This window comes from Xiphophorus hellerii, chromosome 10 (assembly GCF_003331165.1).
Source record: "Xiphophorus hellerii strain 12219 chromosome 10, Xiphophorus_hellerii-4.1, whole genome shotgun sequence".
Classification (NCBI taxonomy): domain Eukaryota; kingdom Metazoa; phylum Chordata; class Actinopteri; order Cyprinodontiformes; family Poeciliidae; genus Xiphophorus; species Xiphophorus hellerii.
In genome coordinates, this window is record NC_045681.1 from 2,643,665 (window position 1) to 2,668,359 (window position 24,695).

At 40.5% G+C, this 24,695-nt stretch overlaps 2 protein-coding genes across 9 annotated transcripts in view; both read left to right on the plus strand.

The window, feature by feature from the left end:
* Positions 1 to 4,650: 4,650 nt before the first annotated feature.
* On the plus strand, positions 4,651 to 21,578 carry plekha4 (pleckstrin homology domain containing A4). Of its 5 annotated transcripts, none has more exons than XM_032575214.1 (24): positions 4,651 to 4,932; positions 6,782 to 6,851; positions 6,949 to 7,047; positions 8,064 to 8,136; positions 8,220 to 8,320; positions 10,619 to 10,737; positions 11,364 to 11,573; positions 11,647 to 11,944; positions 12,289 to 12,348; positions 12,554 to 12,679; positions 12,998 to 13,057; positions 13,140 to 13,220; positions 14,556 to 14,708; positions 14,795 to 14,893; positions 15,036 to 15,144; positions 15,541 to 15,608; positions 16,716 to 16,820; positions 16,897 to 16,987; positions 17,195 to 17,250; positions 17,658 to 17,792; positions 17,876 to 18,280; positions 19,122 to 19,234; positions 19,322 to 19,426; positions 19,505 to 19,611. In XM_032575214.1, the coding sequence occupies exons 1-23, from the start codon at positions 4,892 to 4,894 to the stop codon at positions 19,395 to 19,397; spliced, it is 2,748 nt and encodes a 915-aa protein (XP_032431105.1). In that variant the 5' UTR covers positions 4,651 to 4,891; the 3' UTR covers positions 19,398 to 19,426; positions 19,505 to 19,611. The 5 variants fall into 5 exon arrangements, with proteins under 5 accessions (XP_032431105.1, XP_032431101.1, XP_032431104.1 ...); XM_032575210.1 differs by having other exon boundaries at positions 4,659 to 4,932; positions 19,317 to 19,426; positions 19,505 to 21,578; XM_032575211.1 differs by having other exon boundaries at positions 4,660 to 4,932; positions 11,656 to 11,944; positions 19,317 to 19,426; positions 19,505 to 21,578.
* A 2,110-nt stretch (positions 21,579 to 23,688) lies between these two features.
* Positions 23,689 to 24,695, plus strand: part of LOC116727653 (liprin-alpha-3-like) — a 38,639-nt gene continuing 37,632 nt past the window's right edge. For all 4 annotated transcript variants that reach the window (XM_032575218.1, XM_032575219.1, XM_032575220.1 and 1 more), the window contains exon 1: positions 23,689 to 23,904. The gene's annotated coding sequence lies outside the window, so the exon portion shown is untranslated. The remainder of the gene's footprint in view (positions 23,905 to 24,695) is intronic.

The following is a 24,695-nucleotide window of genomic DNA, read 5'->3' on the forward strand; positions in this document are numbered from 1 at the left end:
AGTCTTTCCAAGGAAATAACAGTGAATTATTAAGGCACTTTTTAGCATAAGATTACATGAAACATCAGAACTTTAAGTTTGACCGAACGTGTTGATATTTACCAGTGAAGTCTGATTGATTGGTGTTGATCTCTGTGGAAAATAACCAACAAAAACACGGTGTGGTCCGCAGGAAACGGCTGGCGGATGATGACAGAAGACCTGAAAACACAAAACTCAAAATTAGATTTTGAGACAGATGAATTTATACAGCATTATACTCCTGCAAACTGTTTGTAAATCAGTAGTTTTATTTGTTGATCTACGGCTTCCTGTTCCTCCGGGGAGCAGATTCAACGTGACACACGAAGTCATTTCTCTTAGCTGCTCCGCAAAATGGGAAAGACATAAAAACAGCCATTCAGCAGAGCCAAACGGGCTCAGAGCTGGATGAGGATTTGAGTTTCTGTTGCTGAAATGCAAAGAGAGAAACGATGGTAACGGATGAAGAGGAGCATCTTTTGGTCAAGTATCCATAGCAACCATAAATACCAAGGCTTTTTACTCATCTTTGGGAATGCCAAGTAAATAAAAAGTTCACGGGCAGTAAATCAAATATTATGTGTACTTAGATAACAGTAAGTATGTAACTCCAGAGGTGATTTATGATTGGTTCCTGATCTACAGTCGGGAAACTCATCAGCCAAAGCCGGAGCGATCATCGATCATGCAGCGAGGGGAGCCGACCTCCCTCTGTGTGTTCAGTATGTGTGAGCTTATGCCAGGCATGCAAGCGCTCTGTAATCTAAAGCCTGCAACTCAAAGAGGTACAAGCAACACTTTTAGCTCGACATATGGGCTGCAGTGGAGCACGTCGTGCTGCAGAGCGCCATGAAGATACTGTTTGAAACGGACGAGTCAAAATATCAGCAACTTGTGTTTATCTCAGAATTCTGACTTTTTTCTCAGATCAACAAAAAAGTTTATTTTGAGCAGAAATATCAACAGTTTGTTCATTTCTATGAACTCTATGAAGGTTGGGGCTCCTTCTGAATGAATTTATTGCATCTTTAATAATTTTTTTTAATAATATAAGTTTCACTTTATGAAATGAGAGACAAAAATATGTATTTTTTTCCCCAAACATTTTAATTATTTGAGCTGTACCTGTATAGCTTTGGATGATTTGTTGGGTTGAAATCAGGCTGAACAATAAAGTTAATTTTGTTTTTGTTTAAATAAACACACAGTCTACTGTAAGAATAATTGATTATTAGCGCCACGTTCAGCAGGTGGATGGATAAATGTTGGAACAGCAACACCTGGTGGAGTCTTTGGGTCAGCACACCTGTTAAACTCCACTAAAGAGATTTTAACTTTGGCCCAACACAGTGGTGACATTTCGAGCTGCAGACACATCAGAACTGACGAGGTACATTTGTAATTTATAATTATTAATCAGATTGTTTTTCAGCTATTAAATCTCATCTCTTCTCCATTTTGATGCTCAGTTTAAACTTCAGCAGCTCTTCAGAGTGAAGATTTAATACAACCTGCTGGTTTCCTGGGACAGCATGTCTGGAATTGCTTGATTACTTTTATTTTTGAATTGGACTACGTGTTGAGGACATTAATGTAAATATTCCAGTTCTGAATCATTCAGGTTTCCTGAAATGACTTTTTAAAAACAGATAGCGATACTCCTTTAGCTGTAACTTCAAATATTCACATTATACTGAGCAATAAACTGAAAAAAAGAACTGCTGATTTTTATATCAATATTAATGCATCTGTCAGTGGTTGGGAGGGGGTGGGGGGGCAAATGTCTGCATGCTGAGAGTTTGGACATCCTGGAGGTCACGACCTTGTCAGAAACCACACGGTTGGAACAAGTGAGACGCTAATGCTAATTATGAGACGCCATGTTTGCCATGTGAGCAACGGCTGGACGTTTTTCTGCCGCTCTGTCAGGGTTGCAGGACTTTTGAGCTTCAGTTGCATCTAGAAGTAACTCCTGTTGCCATTTTTGTCATGACTTTAAAGCTCAAGCCTCCCACCAGGCTGCTGTTCTCACAGACATTTTCCTTCTCATTATCAGATCACTTAAAATGCCTTCGATATCTCCGGCCTGCTGCTGACATCAGCTCTCACTCTCACCACTTTCAGGCTCATTAAAGAGGCAGTGGAATGTGTTTCCCAGGCACAGAGCGCCAGTTTTTAACATAATTAAGTAACTAATTATCTTAGTAAACTATGTTATCAAAATGCTACATAGAGCTCTGGAGAAAATGAAGAGCCCACCGCAATGAAGGTCATTGAAAACCTCCTGGTTTTTCCACCAAATACTGAATTCAGTTAAAACATTAGTGTTGTTGTTTCTAAATGAAGACAAACTTGTTCTCTTTGCATTATTTGAGGTCTGAAAGCTGTGCATGTTTTTCATTATTTTGACCATTTCTCATTTTCTGCTAATAAATACTAAATTGTTGCTTTGAATTTCACAGACATGTTGTTAGTAGATCATAGAATAAAAGAACAATGTTCATTTTACGTAAAACAGAAATTTTATTTAGAGAAACTGATCATTTTAAGTGGTCTCTTAATGTTTTCCAGAGCTGTATATCAAATAAAACTTAAAAGAAATTTTACTAAATAACTTAACGACTTGAAATTGGGTCTCTGTCTCTTTAAAGACTCCTGCTCTTTCTGAAACTCTGCCTTCAGAAAGTCATCCCAACATGGCTCCTCTATTAACCCTTTAACGACGTTTTTACCAGCGTTTTGCAGAGGAGTAGCTTGTATAATTAGCTCAGCTAATTGCTACTGGCTAGTCTGAAGGAGCTGACTGGGGGCGTTTGAACAGGAGACTAAAAGACCCTTCTGACATTCATGAACAGATCAAGGCAACACCCCAGGTGTGCTTTTGATGAAAGTTAAGCTAAAAAAGCTGATTTTTCATGATATTTCCCCTTTAAATTAAGCAAAATCCAAAAATGTTTTCACTTATTTTAGCTCAGAAGACATGAGATGTTATTTTTTCCCCTGCAGCTGAACCAGCTCTCCGTTTGTTTCGCTGCGTGCTGCAGGTATATTTAGACCCACTTTCTAAAAAGAGAATATGTGAGGAATGCATGGAGCTGACTCAGTGCAGCAGCAGAGTTAAATATAATTTACCCATCTGGGAAAATGCTGTTTACTTTTAAGTCTAGACAAACTAATTAGGGTTCAGGGGGATTTCTAACATCCTGCAGCAGCATCAGGTGTTTCTGTTTCTCTCACAAAGAAGGTTTAGTTTTTAAATACAACTAATTCCTCTTTCTGTATAAATAATAACATAAAAGGTTAAAATAATTATGTTTCTGTTATATTATCATTTTAAGTTATTGACTTTGCTCAATGTGAGGGTCAAAAATTGTAAAAAAAATAAAATAAAATAAAAAATAATAAAAATTAATAATAATAATAATAATAATAATAATAAAGAAAAATGTTTTTTTGGGTTCTTTCTGAATTCCTAGTCACAATTAAATAAAAATGAACACAAGATATAATTTTGCCAAAAACAAAACGGACATAAAAGGTACAGAAGCCGATGTTGTAAATGTTTTACATTTTTTTGCTTCCTTATTCTGATAATTGGTGCCAACAGTTACCATCAAATATGTGAGATCAATATTGTGAGGGAAGTTTGGTTCACTTTCTTTAAAAACTGATCTAGTTCAGCAACTTTGCAGAGTTTTTAAGAATAAATTGAAGATTTAAGATCGTTCCACAACATTTTGAGCTGATATAAAAATCCAGACTTTAACTAGGCCACTCCTAAACCTATTTTTTTCTGAGCAGCTATGGCTCAGAAAACATTATATGTTGCTTTGTCAGATATTTTAACCTAATTCATGTTGATCCTACTTAGATGATTTCATCATTCAGGAAAGTAAAAACAGAGAAAAACAAAACATTTTTTCACGGAACTGCATATGATTTATGATTATTTATTAAATGAAACAGTAAGTTTTTTCATCTTAAAGGGCAATTATTTGTTTATTTAAGGATTCCCGTTCGTCTCTTCGTGGGGTTCACATCAACGTTACTAGAACAATAAGTTACAAACATTCCTAAAAAGACATAAAGATATCTCTTGAGACACAAACATAGTTCAATTAAACACAAAATTTAAATCAACTGCTTAAATTACAAAAAGACATAAGAAAAAACCTCATCACAAAAACTATGTTCATCCATTTCACTGACAAAAAAGTGCAATAATAACAGGCTAGAAATATAAATGTAATCATTTCATCAGGCTGATATTAAATCATTCTCCAAGACAGAATTTCTTTTAAATTTACATGATCAACCATCACTGTAATTTCAGAAGGCAACATATTCCAAACTTATCCAGTCATAATGACCCAACTTTGAGTTTTTTTCTTCATTTCTGATGATTTTGGTATCTAATGGTCAGAACTATAAATTTAAGATGCAACGATTGAAGATTTCTGACAGACTGCACACATGAAAAGGCAAATATTGACGTTTTTATCATCATGAAGCTGTAATATTTGATTATTAGTTCACTAAGACAGAGAGCAGCTGTTTTATTGTGAATTCCTGAGCCACAAACCCACAGTCAGCGAGCGGCAGAGAGGCGGTCAATGTCAGGGAAAGAGCGCGAGGGAGGGAGGCTGAAGAAGGAGAAGAAGAAGAAAGACGGGGCTCACAGAGAGTTCAGTGTTTCAGCACCGAGGAGCTTCAGCGTAGGTACAGCGTTTCAGACTCAGTCAAAACCAAGTGAAGCAGCAGCAAACATAAACAGCTTCACATGTGAACGGTTGAAAAGGTATTTAGCAGCAGAGTGAGGGCTGACAGGCGGCCGGACCTGACGGGATGCTGTGAGGAAGAACGCCAAGCGATGGAGCTCAAAGACGGCGGCAGGCGGCCGCAGATGCTCAGGTAATCCACCTACTGAACAAACACTAGAGTCATCACAAAATATCCAAATATTTTAAAAGCGGGAGATTTAAAAAAATATTTTAAATGAAATCTCATCAAGAAATGATTCTTTTTTTGTGTCTGTATCATATTTAGTCAGATTAGAAACTTTTTTCAAGGCTGCATGTTGAAATCTTTCATCCATAAATGAGAAAATATCCCAGCTTTACTGTCGAAGCTTCAATGTGTTTTGATTTTATTTGGAAACATCAAGAATGATGGAGATTTGCCAATGTTTAGTCAAGAGAGAAAGCTTTCTTTTCCAGCCATTAAACGTATTCAACATGCTCTGTGTGCGTCTTCACATGATGCGTTCGGGCATCACAAAGCCCACTCTGTGTCGCACACAGACCCCCGTTTTTCCTCCCCTACATCCCTCTTTAGCATTTCCAGTCTTCTCCTCTCCCAGCCGGAGAACTTGCCTGATTAAGGAGAAGATTTTCCAAATATTTCACAACTCCCACACAACCGGTGGCTACAAAGTGGTTAGCTTCTCCTCGCATGTCTGACAAAGAGCCGATTGTTTGGTCGGATCGACCCAAAGCCTCCCCAGTTGGGGACTGTGGTCTGGGCTCACAAAGGCTCTGGATGCGGCCGACCTTGTCGGAACCTCGTGGTCTCCCGTGAAGCGGGTCGGGTTCAGTGTTGGGTTTCTCTCGTGATGTTTTTATCTTCAGCTTCATCTGTGGTGATGTGTCACGAACCAGGAAGTCTAAATTTAAAACCGGTTTCCGCAGGTGTGACCAAAGAATCTTCTAAAAAATTACTTTTCTGAGCTTTTGTCTAGATTTGTTCATGTATAAACCAAAGGATATGTAGAAATGGAAAATAATTTATGCATAATTAAAAGAAACAACTCTGCAAAAACACAAAATCTTATCAAGTATTTCTGGTCTAGTTTCTAGTGCAAATACCTTAGTGCACTTAGAATAAGACAAACTAACTTAAAATAAACTTTTCAGCAAGATGTATGCTCTTGTTTTGAGTAAATAATTCATTAATATTGATGAAAACGTTCTGGTTCTATTGGCAGATAAATTAACTTTAAAAACATGGAAAAATGTTTTGTTATAAGTGAAAAAAGCTGCATTGGGTGCAGCTTCAGTTCAGGAGTTTAAATAATTTAGGAATTTATTTTAATTAAATTTTTAATTAAATTATCTAAATTTAATTTAAATAATTTAGGAATTATTTACTTAATACCAGCCTCCATATGTAGCTACAAACCTACTTTTAAGTTAGTTTTGTCTTATTTCCAATGTACTATGATATTTGTACTAGAAACGAGACCAAAAATACTTGGTAAGATTTTGTGTTTTTGCAGTGAAACATCAGCTGCATGTCTGATGGAAATCAAAAACCTTTAAAATCCCAGAATCCACATCGTGCATGTGTTCGTTCACGTGTTGGGCCCTCGGCCGTTTGGCAGCGCCGTCCTTTACTTCCCCCCCTGCTGCCAGATTGGTTTTCACACGCTCCCGGCCCCTCCCTGTTACCACGGAGACGCAGCTGTCACCTGTCGCTGCCATGCCAGGGATGCGCTCCGGCCGCGGCTCGCGGCTCAGAATAGAAATGTGGGAGAGTTTCTGGCGGAAGCGGGAGAGCACAACGCCGAGCCGGACAGTTGACCGGAGGGAAAACGTCTCAGCTGGACGGGAATGTGGGAAATGTGTGAGTGAAAGGGAGTGACGGACTGCTGGTCCAGATATTAGTCAGAACTGACCCACTGCAAGCTCATGTGTTCCTGTCGACTTTTTATTTTATCTTTGTTTTCTGCTTAAAACTGTTATTTTCTTTCATTTTCTATCAGAATGGACGACCAGGACAGAGTGAGCCAGGCGTCCAGTGTGGCTACAATTTCTTACTTTCCTGTCATGAAGGTTTGTTTGTTTTCTTTTTTATTATTATTATTTCCATGCATGATTTGGTGCAGAGAGCAAACAGGAGAATAAAATCGGTTCCCTCCAATTTGAGCAGGAAAGTGATGGGAAAGTGCAGACGTTTGGGAAAAGATGTCAGGCTGCTAAAAGAGACCCCAACTGTCCCGTGGTCATCAGGGGCTGGCTCAACAAAAAGGTACGTTTGGTTCATGCAGCACTGAAAAAACTATTTATCATCTGTAAACTTTATCACATAATGTCAAACTGAAAAAAAGAAAATATTAGCAAGTATTTTTGGTCTAATTTCTAGAGCAAAAATCTTAGTTCATTTGAAATAAGACAAGAGTAACTTTCAAATAACTTTCTTACAAGTAAGATGTAGGAGTTTGTTTTAAGTCAGTAATTTGTTAATATTGATGAGAAATTACTAGAATCACTGGCAGATTATTTTACTTCTAACCAGGCATTTTTTCTGGTTTTAAGTGAAATAATCTGCCAGTAGAACTGGAACTTTTTCCATTGCAATTTTGCGAAATATACAAATTTCGATGTAGTTGGAGAACCACCTCACTGTGACACGAAAAGTTTTTATCCAAAAACTTAACTTTTTTTTCTAGATTGGCGTGTTTCCATTAAGCTAATTTATTTTTGTAATTCCAATTTCCACAATTACATGTTCCGGTTATTATTAATCAATGGCAGATTTAAATAAAACAGATCAGTGTTTCTGCTGTTTTCCCAGGGTTTTTTTTAAGTTTGTTCCAGATTAATGGAGCATAAAAACTGAATTTTTCTGCTTCTCCATGTTTGATTCTTGTAGCAAGAAATAGAAACAAGGAAAAAAACGATTGCTTGAAGACAAATTCTTACAAGATCCAGTTTGTGGAATGAAACAAGCCTTGCATGGGGCTCTGTTGGTACTTCATGTAAATACGTTTGAACTCACCCCCAGTGGCAGCATCATGCTTTGGGGAGGGAAGATTTTCCTCATCAGGATCATGGAAGTTGCTCAGAGTTGAACTTCAGGAAAATCCTTGAACAAACTGGCTGTAAGAAACATGAGTCTTCTGGAGAAGTTTAGTTAAATTTGCACCACTTTATTGGTCTGTTACATAAAATCCCTGTAAAAAACACAAAGCTTCATAAAATGACAAAATCTGAAGAAGTTAAATAAATCTGAAAACTTCTGTCTTTGAATCGCTGCTTCTGCAGGACAGCTCCGGTCTGAAGCTGTGGAAGAGACGGTGGTTCGTCCTCTCCAACTACTGCCTGTATTACTACAAAGGTAGGAGGCAAAGCGCCTGCAGCTCGGCGCCGTGGCTCTGACCCGCATGTCTTCTTCCTTATTGAAACGCTTTCTGTCCCCAGACAGCAGAGAGGAAACCGTGTTGGGAAGCATCCCGCTGCCAAGCTACAAAATCCTGTTCTGCACGCCGCGAGAATGCAAGAACAGGAAGTTCACCTTCAAGGTAGCAAAAGCTTCGTTCCTCACAGCTACACGGATGTCAGGGAACGAGATGTACAAGTTCAGGACTATGAGGAACGAAAGAGAATAGAAATGAGTTGGTTAGTTTAGATCAGGGTCACCAGCCTTCCTGAGACCACGAGCTGCTTCATGGGTTCAGAGCAACACCAACGACTACTTGTTTGATACAGACATACATTGTCTTCCTTTATAATAATAATACATTTACATATTTATGATTCCATGCTGCCTGATCATATTAATGTTAAAGACTATCACAATAGTTATCAGTAATGATTTACCATGGCTGCTATGGTTAATCGTTATTATGTGATCAGAAGTTCAATCTGTGTGATTCTAATTTAATCCAAAGTGTGACTGAGAGTATGGAGCTGGACAGCTGCACTGTGCGTACCTTCAGATTTTCCTTTAAGTAAAAATAGTTTTCAGGGTTTTTTTTATCTAAACCTCTTTACGATTAACAAAATTGGGTAGAAAAAAAGACCTTTAGTCTCAAAACATCTTGTTCGTAGCGAACGTCTGTGTGAGTCTGTGGGAACGCCAAAGCCTAAATCTTATTGGTCAGTTTACTTTTTGTTTATTTGGCGGCTTTTCCTGTAAGCTAAAAGCGAATGAGCTTGAGTTGGATTTCTTCTGTAGTTCTAAGAGCGGTCGTTTGGATCCTGCCTGTGCTTTTCGCCGTGTGCGTGGTTCTGGTGGGGTCATCGGTTTATCAGCTTGTTTTCTGGTTTGGTGAACTGAAGAGCTGGACTCTAGAGCAGCTGACCTGGCAATCTGATGGCACTTTACATTGTGCCTAGTGTAAAGTTTGGTGGAGGGAGGATCATGGTGTGGGGTTTTTCAGGAGCTGGGCGTGGCCCCTTAGTTCCAGTTAAAGGAACCCTGAATGCTTCAGCATACCAAGACATTTTGGACAATTCAGTTTGGATCTGGCCCCTTCCTCTGCCGACATGACCGAGCCCCAAAGCACAAAACAAAGTCCATGAAGACATGGATGGAGAGGATGAACTTGACTGACCTCGACCCGACAGAACACCTTTGGGCAGAGACTGAAGGTTCACACTGAACGCGTTTCAAACGTCAAAAACGTGGCCGACGCTTCAAGTTCGACGCCTGCGCACTTTGAAGTCAGACGCTTGACATTTTGCTCCATGCGGGCGTTGAGAGGAGACTCTTTGGCATACATGTCTCTCAAACTCTTCCACTGTCTCCTGCATATTTCGTTTAAATAAATAAGTTTATTTAATGTGACTCAAAGTTCTTGCTGGATGGATTTGGATAGATCGCGTCAAACGTTCAAAATGGTCGAAACGCTCCCAACTGCGCAGCGCTGGATGCCACAGACTTTGTATGTAAACCAGACGGGCCTGATGCTCAAAACATGCTTGGTGTGAACGCGGCATAAGAGCCAGGCTTTCTCGTCCAACATCAGTACATGACCTCACAAATGTGCTTCTGGAAGAATGGTCAAAAACAAAGGGTGGACCAACGTCACAGTAAACCCTATGGATTAGAAACGGGATGTCGCTTAAGCTCTTATGTGAGTCAAGGCAGGTGAGCCGATACTTTTGACAGAATAATCTAATTACATACCAGCCTAAAGAGTAGAAGGTTTCAAAAATATTGCTGCTGGTCCTAATAAGGATCCTGGTGGCACTCCAATAGGACATGGGATCAATCCTCATGAATTCAGGGAGATGGTACAGAGTTCCTTTGTGTAAATATAACCGTCTGAAACATTTGTTTGTACCACACTCCATTAGCCTGATAAATGGCCGACTAGCGGGGCCTAGACAAAGTAATAGGAGGCCCAGAATGTGACCAAGAGTAGCATGGAGAGGATGTATTGTATGTGAATGAAAATGGTTATGGGGGGCATACTGTGGTGGCATAGGGGACAGCGCAACCCACGTTTGGAGGCCTTGAGTCCTCGACGAGGCCGTCGTGGGTTCGATTCCCGGACCCGGCGATAGTTGCTGCATGTCTTTCCCCCTTTCCTGTCAGCCTACTTTCATATAAGGGACACTGGAGCCCACAAAAGACCCCCTGGAGGGGAGGGTTAAAAATGGTTATGGAGATGTACTGCCAATCTGGCATTTGTATTTTTTGCTTTTATATTTAATTATGGCCATTGTCCTTTCTGGATGTGCTGTTCCTATTGTTCTACTGCACGTTTTGCCTCTGCTTCCTAGACGAATTTCTCCTACGGGAGACAAATAAATGATCTTATCTGAGCATTATTCAACATATGAGGTTTTATCCACTGATCCTGTGAATCCAGGTGGTGCACCAGGGAATGCGATCATATTTCTTCAGCGCTGACACTCAGGAGGACATGTTGGGTTGGGTCCGAGCCCTGAGCCAATCAGCTGCGATGGAGCCAGACAGCACCATGAACAGGTATGACGGAGTTCAAAGTTACCATGACGTTCAGGATGACGCAAAAACAGTCCTGCAGGTGAGAAATGTACGATTATCGTACCAGAGACATAAAATTATCGTCATAACCAAAATAACAAGTCTATTGGTGCGCTATAGTCACTCTTGATAGCGTCTAGCAGGCACTCACTGCTTTGTGGTGTAAGTACGGAATAGATTCATCAGCAGCACCACCGGTCCGTTAGGCTAATGTGTTCTTCGTTTCTTTTTTTCCTTTTCATCACTCATGGTGTGGCCGCAGCGGACTATTCAGCCAATCATGGCCGCTGTTCCGAGGCAAACGCAGACACGTAGCTCACATTTACCAGCTCACGATTGATTGGTTGGAGTTTCCAGCCAATCGTGCATCTGTTTCCGGTTTAGAGATGCCTTCAGGGTCACAAAGAAAAACTCTGAAAGACAGTTGCGACAGGCTGATTACAAACACACATTCACGGAATGGTCAAATTATCGTATATTTGGCTTTTTGGGGGATTATTGATCGTACATCGCACAGAGGGCAAAATTATCGTACAAATACGATAATTATCGTACATGTGGCGACACCGCACGAACAGCTTTTTATGCAAAAACTCTGATCCGTTTAGGCGTTGCTCGAGTTATCAAGATTTTACGCAGCTTGGTGGCAGCAGTGAGTCCATGGACTTCCCCAGATCGCCCCCGGAGGAGGAGAGTCCGGCGCAAAAACACAAGCATGTCAGCAGAACCCTGAGCGAACCGGGTCAGCTCAGCGGGAGGGCGGGGAGGTCACAGTCAGAGCACCGGGGGAGACGGAGCGTGCATCACCGGAACAGGAGGTCAGTAATCTCAATCTCACATCTTATTTGTTTATCTGGGAAACGTCCAGTTTGGTATTCTGCTTCCTGTGAGGCTTCAAAGCCCGTCGAACCGAACCCCCAGCCCTCCGGATCCAGTCAGGAGAAGAACTGCTTCAAACAGGGAGGACGACGCTTACGATGAAACCTCAGGGCAGGCGGCCATCGTGGGGTCAGGCTCTTTGGGTTCGAGGGGACAGCTGGGCTCCCGACCCCACACCCCGGTGGGAAGGGTGGACATTCGACCCCACGATGACCCCGTCACTGTGTACTACACACCTGCCTCCCCTAAGCTGGAGTTCAAATCTGCTCCCACCACCCCGGTCACAGAGAGGTGGGAAAACCTCAGCAAGGTGAACTTCTTCTAATGCAAATGACCTTACACTGTAAAACATTAGAAGGTGGTTTAACTTGAAAATAAAAGTCCACCTGCTGCCATTTAAGTCAACATGAAAAGTATTTTGGTTTTAACTCATAAATTAAAGTTCATAAAGTTGATTTAACAACAAGAGACAAGTTGTCTAAACATTGTTTTTTAAGTTCATTAATCTTGAATTGTGAGTTTTAACTTAATGCTGCAGTTTAAGCCAAATAATTATTTCACTATACAGGAGTTATTTGTCACCGTGGATTTAACCATGTCATATTTAGTGAAGCTCTGTTTTAAAGACATCGTTTCTCTTTTGTTCCTTTGCAGCCTGCAGCCTTATACGGTTCTGTTCATCACACACCAAGTGGGAGAAGACCTTTAGCTAAGGTGAAAACATGACAATATTGTGCAAAATTAAGCAGCGAAATATCCAAACTAATATGCAGCAGCTGTTGGGGAGGCTACGGAATAAAAAGCCAAAAATTTTAAGTTGTGTTTACTTTAAAAACTTCCATGGGACATGGGATGGTTTTAGTCCACAGGTTGTTTATAAAAAGTTTTTATCTGATTTACATCCTGTGTTTTTCTTCAGAGCCACTCCACGGGGGCAGATTTACTGCCCCCTTTACCCCCTGCAGCGAGGGCAGCGCATGCTTCCAACCCCTCAAAACAACCCCGCCAGCTTCACCTGCCCGTCTCTGTGCTTCCGCCAGCTCTGGTACAGCCGCTAGATGGCGCCAAACTCCTCCGGCATTTTGCTTACTTTAAGTTTTGTGGCGTTTACTGTGTGTTTTTATTTTCAAAGTGTACTATACATATATTTGCAAAGTTGCAACAACGCAAATTTTAAAAATATTTAAATATGTTTGCAGCTTGCTGAGGCTTATGCAGCTCAAGTTTTACCCTTTAATACTGATATTAAAGGGTAAATATAATTTCAAACCACAAAATCTGTCCAGAGAGTGTGATACGTAGGATTGTACGTATTAGCGTTTAAAGAATGGTCATTAAATAAAGATTGGGAACTGTTTTCCAGGCGTCTAAATCTGACCAGAGGGATTTGCAACCAATACGACCTCTTGAAAGTGATGCAGATGTGAGTATTCCCAGTTCAGCAGCTTTTATAGATGGATAGTTATTTATGTTCGTGGACATGAGCTTGAGTTGTTCTGTTTCAGGCCGTATTGACGCGTCTGTGTGGGTGTGACAAGCTGCTGCAGTCTCTGTCTGTGGAGCTCACCCAGTTACAGATGGATAAGGTTAGTAATCATCTCCAAATCTAATTAAACTTATTTACAAAGTAGCTTTAAAACAACAAGATTGACCAACGTTTTGCTGCACAGCAAGAAATAAGATATAATAGAAACCACTAAAAGGACTCTTATTGTCGAAAAGGATGGGAAGTAAAAATGTATTTGAGCCAAAATGTGAGAAAAGCATTGATTACGGTCTTCAGAAAAAAAATAAAATTCCTAAAGTGCTGCTTATTTTTTGGAGGGAGTTCATTTTTACTCCTAGTTTTGTTAACAGGGTTTTTCCTAATAGGACAGAGGCATTTTAACATGGATTTATTTAACATTTTTTGAATAATTATTTAGTCAATAAGTAATATCTTTCATTCAATTGAGACCGGGGGTTGGATTAAATAAGTGTTCACTTCTTCATACTCCTTTTTAAGAAAAAAAAAAAGGAAAATAGTGGTAAACAAATATTTTTGTTCTAGTGTTTTCTCTGTCCTACTGATTGCTTGTTTTTTCTTGTTTTTGAAATAAATAAATCAAATCAAAAGTTAGAAAATCTGGTCCCAAGCCGTTTCTTATGTTAGCCAGACAGTCAAGAAGGGGATTAGCAGAGTGTGTTCTTCTACTCAAGGGGAAATATACCTGAATATAAACAAAAACAGATGTTATGTTTGTTTTTTATTTCTTTTAAACGGTTTCTAATGGCAGCAGGTAAAGTGAAAAAAGCAAACATCCAAGAATGGAGCCCTGCGGTACACCACAGAGAACGGATCAGATTTCCTAAATCTGTTTATCTGTATAATTTTGTGATATATATGGATTTTCTTTTTTACATGTTCAGGTGATACCAAATGTAAAAGAAACGTGTCACTATAATCAATAAATCAATTAATCACATAATAAATTAAAACAAACTCAATAATTTCCATTTGTATGATTTATTCTTTTTTTTTCTATCTACCAAAAACTGGGTGATAAAAGTTTTCAGTTTGGTGTTTTGGTCTCAACCAGCCCTTATTTTTTAAAGGACAATTTTGTTTACAAAGACTTGAAATTTCATTTTATTTGTTGTTTATTTTGGATATTTAAAATGTCTTCCAGTTCCAGTGTTAAATGTTCATCAGAATTTAAAGTTTATTGATCTTTTAGAATGTGTTATTGGATTATTATTTTACCATTACCATTGTATTACTTAAAAATGGTCTCAAAACGACAATATTATCGTTTATCGGAATAACTGCTGGAACAATTTATCGTCCAGCAGAATTTGTTATCGTGATTCAGAACTATGGAAAAACTGTTCAGGTTATAGTTCATTTGGGAAATGAGATAACAGAGATGTTTCTGTTGCAGGATAGCGTCCAGTGTGCGCTGGAAGTGTCCAGGCTCCAAGTGGAGGAGTGGAGGACCCAGGGGCCCCGGGCCCTGGAGGAGGCACTGACCCAGAAGGCTTTGCTACAGGAGGAGTTGGTTACAATCCGGGCCAGAGTGTGCGATGTCTCACTGGTGTGTAACAAAGAACAAGTTGTGCAGATGTTTGTGTGCAGTTTATATATATATTTCTTTTCTTATCATGGTATTTCTATCTGAAGGAAATGGAGCGAGTGTGGAGTCAGTATGAGAGGATGGAGAGTGAGCTGTCTGTAATCCGTTCGCACCTTCAACACATCTCCAACTTTGGAATGCCACAGGTAATTTTATGCAACTCTTAAAGTCTGATTGTTATTCTTCACGTTTGGACATCAGCTAAAATAGTGAAAAAAAAACTTGTTTATTCTAATATAACGCTGAAAGATCTCCTGCCAGTCTGCTGATGTCTCCCTGTCCGATCAGGAGCAGTGTCAGGCTCAGAGGGAGCTGTGGATGATGGAGGACATCCTTGATGGGCTGAACGTCAATCGGGATTATTTCTGTTTCCTGCTGGGACTGCAGACACATCACAGTAAGAATGATCTGCTGTTTTTTCTTTTAATAATTTAATTGAATTTACCAACAATGTTTTTATATCAAATTTTCTTGTCACTGGGTTGAAAACAATGTGCTTTTCTTTTGCCAATATTAACATTGGTGTCTCTTTTTTGCAAAAAAAAAATTTTTGTTTTTCTTTATTTTAAAACCAAAAAGTAGAAATAAAATGGTGGTTCTTTCGAAATTACAAATGTCCTATAGTAGATATATATTAAAAATGAAAAATTGTCTTTTATCAACAGGTCATGTAACACTTGTGGCTCTGAATGAGTTTTACTTAGCTGGACTAGGGGCAAAAATGGCTCTTTGAATGGTAAAGGTTGCAGACTAAAACATAAATAGATCCAAACGAGACGTTTTCTGTCTGCAGTGTTCCAGTTTTTGCCTCCTGGACCTCCTGCTTCCCTCCCAGAAGGGCTTCCAGTCGGACTGCCAGCAGTAAGAAGCTCTGCTCTTCCTGTTCATGGTCTGCCTCTGATCAAAACTTCTTCTGCTCAGTTAACCCGATGAAGTTCACAGATGTTCTCTGACTAAACCCAAATTATTGATACATTTTTCTAACTATAAAAGGTCTTAAGTCAGTAGCAGGACAGTACAGAGCAGAATCTGGTGGTTCTTCTCTGTTTTTTGTAAAGCTTTGACTTGTTAATATCAAATTCATCCAGTTCTGACTTTCATTTAGGAAATATAAAACAAGAGAGCAGAAAAACATTTTAAAGAATTGTTTTTATATTAGAATGGGAGGCTATGATTAGCTTTTAAGCTGGGTTTTGCATCCGATGTTAGTAAATTGCATGGCTTGTCATTGAGAGGCTAACAAAGTCTTTTTTTTACAAGAGGAAATAGATCTGTGAACATCTGCATAAAGATATATTTATTTTTTTGTTGTTGTTTTTAAACAGCCCATAATGGCAGCAATTAAAATGAAAAAAAACAACAACAGATATCCAAGAATTGAGCCCTGTGGTACACCCAGAGAACAGCATCTTCAGATTTCCTCAACCTGTGAAAACTAGTTTAGTAGATTTATATGGTTCGGTGATGCCTAATTAATATTATTATCAATTATTATCAATTTTTTATTTAAAATAAAAAAGCATAATAATAATTACACACAAATAGAACAAGAGTTTTAGTTTTACTTTGTTTGGGGGATAAGAATGAGAAAAGTAAAGATTATATATTAGAAGAAGAGGCGATGATTACTTTTTAATCTGACTTCAGAATCTTATATTAGTGAACTTCATGGTTTGTTTGGTTATTGTTACTGAAACTGCAGTATTAGTGAGTAAATGCCCCTGAACATTTGTCCTGAAACTCAAACTCGAAACCTTGCCGTACTCTGCTCAGCCTTCCTGTTAGTCTTGCTCTCTCTCACTTTTGAGTAGCCTGAAGGAATCACTGACATGTCTCTGGCTGTCATAGAAATAACATTTTCCTTTTGAATAGCTTTTCTTACATCCATGTCGTTATGTGACATCCTGATTTTAGCATTTGGATGTTTCCCCGGTGAGTGTTTCATCAGTGTGTGACAAACGTCTGCAGGATTTGGAACAAGAGCCGCCGCTCCGCCCTCCGTTACCCCTGGAGCTTCAGGAGCGCCACCACGCTCAGGACCTGGGCCAGGTGTGGCCAGAGTCACCGTATGAGGTGGGACTTTTACCATCGTTTATCACCAGAGGAAGCAGATAAACGCTGGTGTTTTTAACGTGTTTTTATGTTTCAGGGAATCTATGAGCATCCTGCTGATCCCGCCGACAGAAGTGGAAACAGCCAGCCTGACCTCCTTAACGTGAAAGCACAGAGAGATCCAACCGGTTGGCACCAACACACACACCAACAGAAACAAGGACACTTTGATTCTGACGTGTGCTGTGTGTTAATATCTATTAATAACAGCTTTGATGTATTTTTCATTGCAAAATCCTAAACTGCGTTCATTTGGGGAGGATTTTTATTCCTCGTCTGACCTTAAACCCACTTTCCATGGTGTCTCATGTTGATTATTTTTCTTTTATATGTAGAATCTCAGTCTGGTTCAAAGTGGATCCCACCAGAAACAGCCGGCCAGCCAACAAAGGTTTGATTCTTCTTCATTTCTGCCATGATAATCTGTGAAGTGGGCCAAAAGACGCTAAATATAGAAGCAGTAAAAGCTGTTTTGTTTTGGGGTTTTTTCCATTGCAATCGCAGCCAAATTCTAATTCTTCAGTTCTCGCTGCAATTAGGGCATGTTGCAATACCAGCTGCAGACAAGAGGGGGCACCAGAGGCTCATGTTTCAACACAACAGTGTTACAGTTCAGTTCCCCTGTACCCCACCCTTTCCTTATACAAGGCACGCATACACACACACACACACACACACACACACACACACACAACACACATACACTGCTTTTCTTGCAGTTTTCTACAGAATGCGAGAAATAAAAACATGTTTTAAATCACAATTATATATGTTAAACAGCTTATGTTCTCATCCTAGAAGATGAAAATGAAGATGAGTGAGGCAGAACAGATTGAGAGGATGAAGAGGAATCAGGAGAGATTGGCTAATAAGAGGAAGCCTCCAGTGGCGACTCAAGGACCCCAGAATCAGAGTTCAGACACAAGACAGGAGGTTAGGCCCACAATATGTTGTTTTTAACCTGATTAAGATATAAATATATGTGATAATTTAATGATTCAACTCTAATTTGCCAGGCCCCGTTTCCCTTGAGGGTGACCCGCGTTGTCACAGCTGTGCTGCCCTCCTCGCTCGTGGCCAGAAGAGTTTCTGTCGAGGATCCTCCAGCTGAGCTCGACGCTCCGTTGCCCGAACAAATCCTGCCGGAAACGCAGCAAAAACCGACAGAACCGAGCAAAAAACTCCTGAGCAAACCTGCCAGGCGGCTGTTTACAGAGAGCCCCGACTCAAACCAGGCCGTCGGCGAGCCGCACCAGGATCAAACTGCAAAAAAGGCAAGCAGAAAACACCCGCCGGCCTCCAGGGGATCCAGAATGGAGCCACTTTTAGAAGTGAGCAGAGGCGAAGGATCAGAGAGCCCGAGAAGTGAAGCTCAACACCTGACGGGGTCAAGAAGAGGTCAAGACAGCGCAGACGTTAAGGTGAGGAGGGAGCCATCCACTTCATCTCTGCAGTGGTGGATAAAGTACTCAGCTCTAGTACTTGAGTATTGATACTCATGCTAAAAACTTACTCCACTACATGTAAAAGTTACTCAAGTTAAAGTACTGAAATCAGAATCAGCCTTTATTGTCATTGTACAGAAAATACAACAAAATCAATTTCTGTACAACAAAGAACAACAAAAAAAAAACAACATAAGACCTCAGTAGACAAACACCTGAGTCCTTTTTAGATGAGAACACTGCAAAAACACAAAATCTTACCAAGTATTTTTGGTCTAGTTTCTAATGCAAATATCTTAGTGCACATGAAATAAGACAAAACTAACTTAAAAGTAGCTTTGTAGTGAGATACAGAGGGTTGTTTTAAGTAAATAATTCCTTACTATTGGCGAAAAAATTCTAGTTCCACTGAGGCTGTTACCTAGCAACCCCAGCCAAGCCCAGCCCGTTACCTAGCAACCCAGTTCTAGTTCCACTGGCAGATTGTTTCACTGATAACAAGACATTTTTCAATGTTATAAGTTAATTTATTTGCCACTGGAACAAAAACTTGTTCATCAATAATAAGGAATTATTTACTTAAAACAATGGCTGTATATTTTGCTGAAAAGTTTCTTTTAAAAAAGTTTGTCTTATTCCAGGTGCACTAAGATATTTGCACTAGAAACTAGACCAAAAATACTTGGTAAGATTTTGTTTTTTTGCTGTAAAAAAATAACATAAGGGGAAAAATTAATTTATTTTCTAATATCTTGTAATTTCTGTTCTAAATTTCCTTTAATTTACTTAATAAACTAAATAAAATGCCTCTAACCAGGCAGCTGAAGAGTCGTCGGCTGCTGACTTTGACCTGAATCCCGGTGTGAGCTCTGAGCAGCGAGAAGCCAAACTCCGACGAGTCGAACGGATACGAGAAAGAGTGATGAGAAGGTGGGTTTGCTTTGGGTAAAATATGCAAACACGCCCTACGCAGAAGCAAGCGTCCACAAATTGTTTGTCGTCCATTTCTCAGCGCAGCCAGAGAAAGCTCTACGACAGACAGTCAGCGTCCAATCAGGAGAGAGAGGAAGGAAGTTCACCAGGCTCCCTCTGACTCGCCTGAAGGAAAATGGCCGACAGCAGGTACTGGAACAGACAGAACCAAAATAAACAGAAAATAACTGAGTTACTAACAAATTATTCCCTCTTTCCAACTTACAGGAAGTCATGGCTGTCTGGATGACGTTAGCAGATCAGGAGATCTTCAAGGTGCAACGTCTCAGGGTTGCGATGAAGTTAAATCTAAAAGTCGGGTCCAGACTGAGAACAGAGCAGAGCACAGTGGGAGAGCAGAGGTTGCCAACAATAAAAGCAAACGCTCCCCGTCTCCGTATCACATCTCATCCATGACCGTCTACCAAAACGATGGAGGCAAAGGATTCAGAAGCTGCAACGATGAAGAGCAGGAAAACCCTGAAGGACTCGCTGCAGAAGATAAAGAAGAGAAACTGAAGTCTTCCCACCTGAGAACAAAGTGGTTCCTGTCGACGAACCAGTGGCAGGAGTTCATACCGCTGCAGATGGAGCCGCTGTCTATCGAGGAGAACGAGGAAACCGACACCCAGCTGTGCTCTCAGCCAGATCTCAGCGAGTTGTCGGCGACGGTGACCGAAAGCCTGGAGAAGATGAAGGAGAACCACTCGCTCTTCTATAAGATCGCCTGCGACATCAGCATCTCAGACTCAGACATAAAGAGCGACGATCAAATGTCCTCCAGACCAGAGGAGGAAGAAGTGTTGGTCATCGAAGAAACGGCGCGGACCGGTGACGTTGGGATGCCGTCTCATTTAGAGAGTTTGGATGGAAGAGGTGCAACAGCTGAAAAGAAATCTCTGGAGTCAACGAGAGAAATGCAGGACAAGACTTTGTTGGATCCAACATATGATCCAAGTGAACTAAATCCAGCAGAGCAATTAGGGTGGGAAGATGAAGTAAAAGTTTCAGAAACGGGAGCTTGTGTCCAGAAAACGGATTCTACTCAGGCACTGGATGGCCACACAAAGACAGAAGAGAAACACTGTGAGAAGAAGGAGTCAGAAGATCTGAACACAAACCAAGAGAGATGTGAGGAAATAAAGAAACGTTTCAGAGGAAGTAAAGAGAAGAAGACGGATGAGGAAGACCGAGGAAACAGACGCTCCATCATCCGGAGCGCGTCCTTCGGAAAGCCGAGGGTTACCGTCCTGAGGACGAGTTTGTAGATTGAAGAAAAGATGCCGTCCCATTCCAACCAACAACTTCATGGCATTTTATTTGGATTTTATATGATAGACCAACTCAAAAAAGGGTATAAATATAATTTTAGATACATAATCTGAAAATTTGACCCCAGAAACCTTTGGTACCTCTAGAAAACCTGTAAAGGTCCAGAGCTGAGAGGTGAATCTGTTTACAGGACGACTTTTCAAACAATTCATGGAAGAGTGGTGAAAAGAAAGCCTGCATGACAGGAAGTCCAATTTCCTCTTGCTACTACACAAAAATGCTATGAGTGGCGAAACACTAACACCTGGCCATCCCTACAGCAAAGCCAAGTGGAGGGAGCATCATGCTGTGGGATGTTTTTATTTTCAGCAGGTCGGGGGAAACCTGTCAGATTATATGACAGGACAGGAGCTCAGGACAGAGACGTTAAACAGATTGGTTTAACTCAAAACATATTAACATGTTAGAGCGACCTAGTCAAAGTCCAAAAGATTTTTGGTAAGATTTGAAACTTGATGTTTATGGAGGGAATTTTCTATATCATGCAGTATTTTGTTTTGGTTTTCATCTAAAATCCCACTAAGGCTGAAGTTTGAGGCTGCAGAACGACTTAAAGAGTTCAGCGGGTGTGAATACTTTTCCCTAGAGATTTTGACCGACTGGATTGGACTGGGCCCAGTTGTGAGAACGTATAACAGCAGAATAATGTATAACCATCAATAAACTTGAATGTTTTCATTTTACAGAATATAAAGGAGGATGTTGGTGGAAATCTGTCACCAGAAATGTTATTTATTCAAGTGAAACTGTGTTTTTTGCAACTAGACAGGTGCAATCAAATATCCTTTTTAAATGCTAACACCTCCATTCCTTTTAATGTACGCATTTAATACTCACTGAAATTATATTTGATGGCTGTTTTTGTTGGCAACATAATCCTGTTTTTATCACTGTGAAAATTAGCTTTTTTTGTATCAGATGTTCTGACTAATAATAATAAAAATAAAAATAGAAGAAGAAGCGTTGTGCACACCGCGGCTCCGGCTTTTGTCAGAGCTTCACATTTCTACCTCCATCTCCTCGCCTCATTGTCTGCCAGGTCCCACATGTGCTACAGGGTGCAGCTCTCCTTAGAGACCCGACGCAGAATTACATGGAGCTCCTGCGAACAAAAAAAAAAAAAGCCTTTGTCACTTTAAATCCTCAGCGTGTCTCAGCCGATGACATCATTGTCTGAGAACACATTACATCACCCCTTCCCAGGCTCCCTCTCTCCCCCTCTCTCTCACTCTTAAAGACCGCACCACCTCATGTTTACTGAGCCACACACACACACACACAGACCTACTGATCTGTTTGCAGATGTGATATCTGTATCAGCATGCATATTTATGACAATAGCTTTAATGTATGCGCTGCTGGTGAAGTAAGGCTTCGCATTTAAATACGTCTGTGGCTGCATGAAATATATTCAGCTACATTTTTTGCCACAGTTTAATGTTGCATTCTATATTATATATTTAAAAAATAATGCTCAGAACAGAGTAAATGAGAGTTCATTTCATGCTGCAGAAAAGGAGAAAGATCATTTAGGATGTGAAGTGTTTGGTTTTTTTCACATGGCTCTTTGCCCAGGGCAATATTCTGCTTAGGGCTCTCGACAAAACTGAACTACAGCTTCCGAATCGACTCGTTGCTCCTATGTTTAACATCTACTTTGTCTTTAAATATTTAAAGGTTCAACATCAAAAGAGGTTTTTATTTAAAGTTTTGAATTCAAAACAAATGGTGAATGTTTTTGTCCTGTTCGAATGAAGTCAGACATACGAGTATCAGGATGTATCAAATCAATATCTGTAACAGAACATCACCACAATGACGTCTTTTAAATTAGCTTACAGTGTTGAAAATTACTTTTATGTAACACAAGTTTGGACATTGAGCAGATCAAAAATAATTTAAGTTTTTTTATTTAATAAAATCCATTTCTTTTTAAATTGGCTCTAAATTTCTTAAAACTTTAATTGGTCCAGCTTGCTGTTCAGACACAACTCCCAAAAATTGGTTCTGCATTTGTTGCATGTCATTTTGATGTTGAAATTTCTAGTTTAGATTTTTTTTTTCTTGATTAGCCTTTAGATGGGAAAAAACCATTTAGAATTTAATCAAAACTGGAAAATTTAACCACACTTCAAATGAGAGCAGAAAGCAGAAGTTTCAGGAAATCACATCCTGGGTCAAGTAATGATAAATATGTAAATGTATCACTAACCAGTTATTGGCCATAGATCACAGAGCATGAATCACTGAAACACAGAGAAGGAGCATATTGAAGCACGGTGGTGGCAGCAGCATGCTGTAGGATGGATGTTACTTCTTCAACAGGGACAACAAAACTTATCAGAGATGATTGGAAGATGGAGGTTCACTTTCTAATGTAGCAAAAAGCTACAATAGAATGGATTAGATACATATTGGCCTAGTCAAAGCCCAGACCTGAATTAAAAATAACAATCGATTGCAACATCTGCTGTTCAGATGAGAAAGAATATGAAATATAGAAAATAACAGGTAGTTTTCCAATTAACTTAATTCAATTCAGTTAATTTCTATAGCAAAAATTCACAACAAATGGCCTATTAATGTGTTAGAATGGCCTAGTCAAAGTCCAGATCTGAATCCAATTGACAATCGATCGCAACATCTGTTATTCAGTTGAGAACGAATATTAAATATAGAAAATAATAAGTAGTTTTCAGTTTATTTTTATAACGGAAATTCTCAACAAACTACACCAAAAATAATTCCAGTTCAATCAAACGGATTCCAGTTGGTCCCAGTTATCAAACTGGACAGAATGCTCAGTTAATTCATTCTAATTTTAGCTGATGCTTAACTTCATGTGGTGAATTTGACACCATTTTCTTTTTTCTTTTCTTTTTAAAGGCAGAGTGTTGAAGTTGGAGGAAAAAACTCGGCCTGTATCTGGTAACTGTATGTTCAAGCAGCTGTTTGATTGGCCAATGACCGCCCGCGCGCCCGCGCCGTGTCGCGCGCGCGTAAATCACAGAGATGCGGAGAATTGCTGAGAGAATGTTTCTTTAAGACCCATTACCTTCCGATCCGGCTGAGGGGGAGTCTGTGGTGGCGGATCGTCTCTCCCTGCCTGCGCCCTCCGCGCCACCCGCCTCCCGCCTTACGTGTGTGTGGGGGGGGGGGAATAACGCGAAGGCTACTTTCGGAGAGCGGCGCTCACACCGAAATGGATGGATAAGGGGTTTCTAAAAACATTTTTTTATTTATTTTTTAATTTCAGCATCAAACATGGACACTCCAGACTCCCCGCGATGGCTGTGGTAAGGATGCAACTTCACACCGCCCCATCGCAACCCAGTTTCTGTTGACAGGAGAGGAAAAAAAGAGAGAGGAGATGCAGAAGAGAAATGTGCACGTACTGGTGAATGCATGTGAAGCCGCGGAAGGCGGGCGGCTCGGTCTGTGCATGTATGTGCGTGTTGGACGGAGTCTCGGCTCGCATCAGACCGACTGTGCAACGCTCGCTGCTTTTGTCCGAGTCAGGGATTGACAGGTGTGTTGGCAACACTCAGGCAGCAGCATTTATTTAGGGCACGCTCCCTTTGCATCCAGTCAGAGAGGTGATGGGTTTGTTAAAGACAGGGCGGAGGGGAGGAGAGGAGCTGGGCTCCGGGACATCACCAGGAGATGCCTCTGAACGCTGGCCTACTAGAATGTGTTGCTTGTAATTAATCATGGCTGCAACTAAGCTCTTTGCCACTGGGAGCTGGGCAATTACACCACCCAGTTCGAGCTGCCGCTGCCTCTGTGGGGTTGTTGTTGATTGTTGTTGGTGATGTTTTATATGCCGGACCAGAACCGAACCGCATCCCGGCTCCTTCCTGTCGTTTAGTGCAAGGATGGGCAGGAGATCCCTCAGTTATACATCCAACAAGATTCCCATAGGGACGGAGTTTTGCGCGTGCGCGCTCGTGCGCTCCTCACCAAATGGTCTTTCCTCCTTCCATCCAGACATGGAGGTGCAGCAGATCTGTCGACATGTCAGCTGTGTGATGTTCCGGGATCCAGGTGCTTCTCATTCCAGCCTCCTCAGCCCGTCTGCCCGAACCCG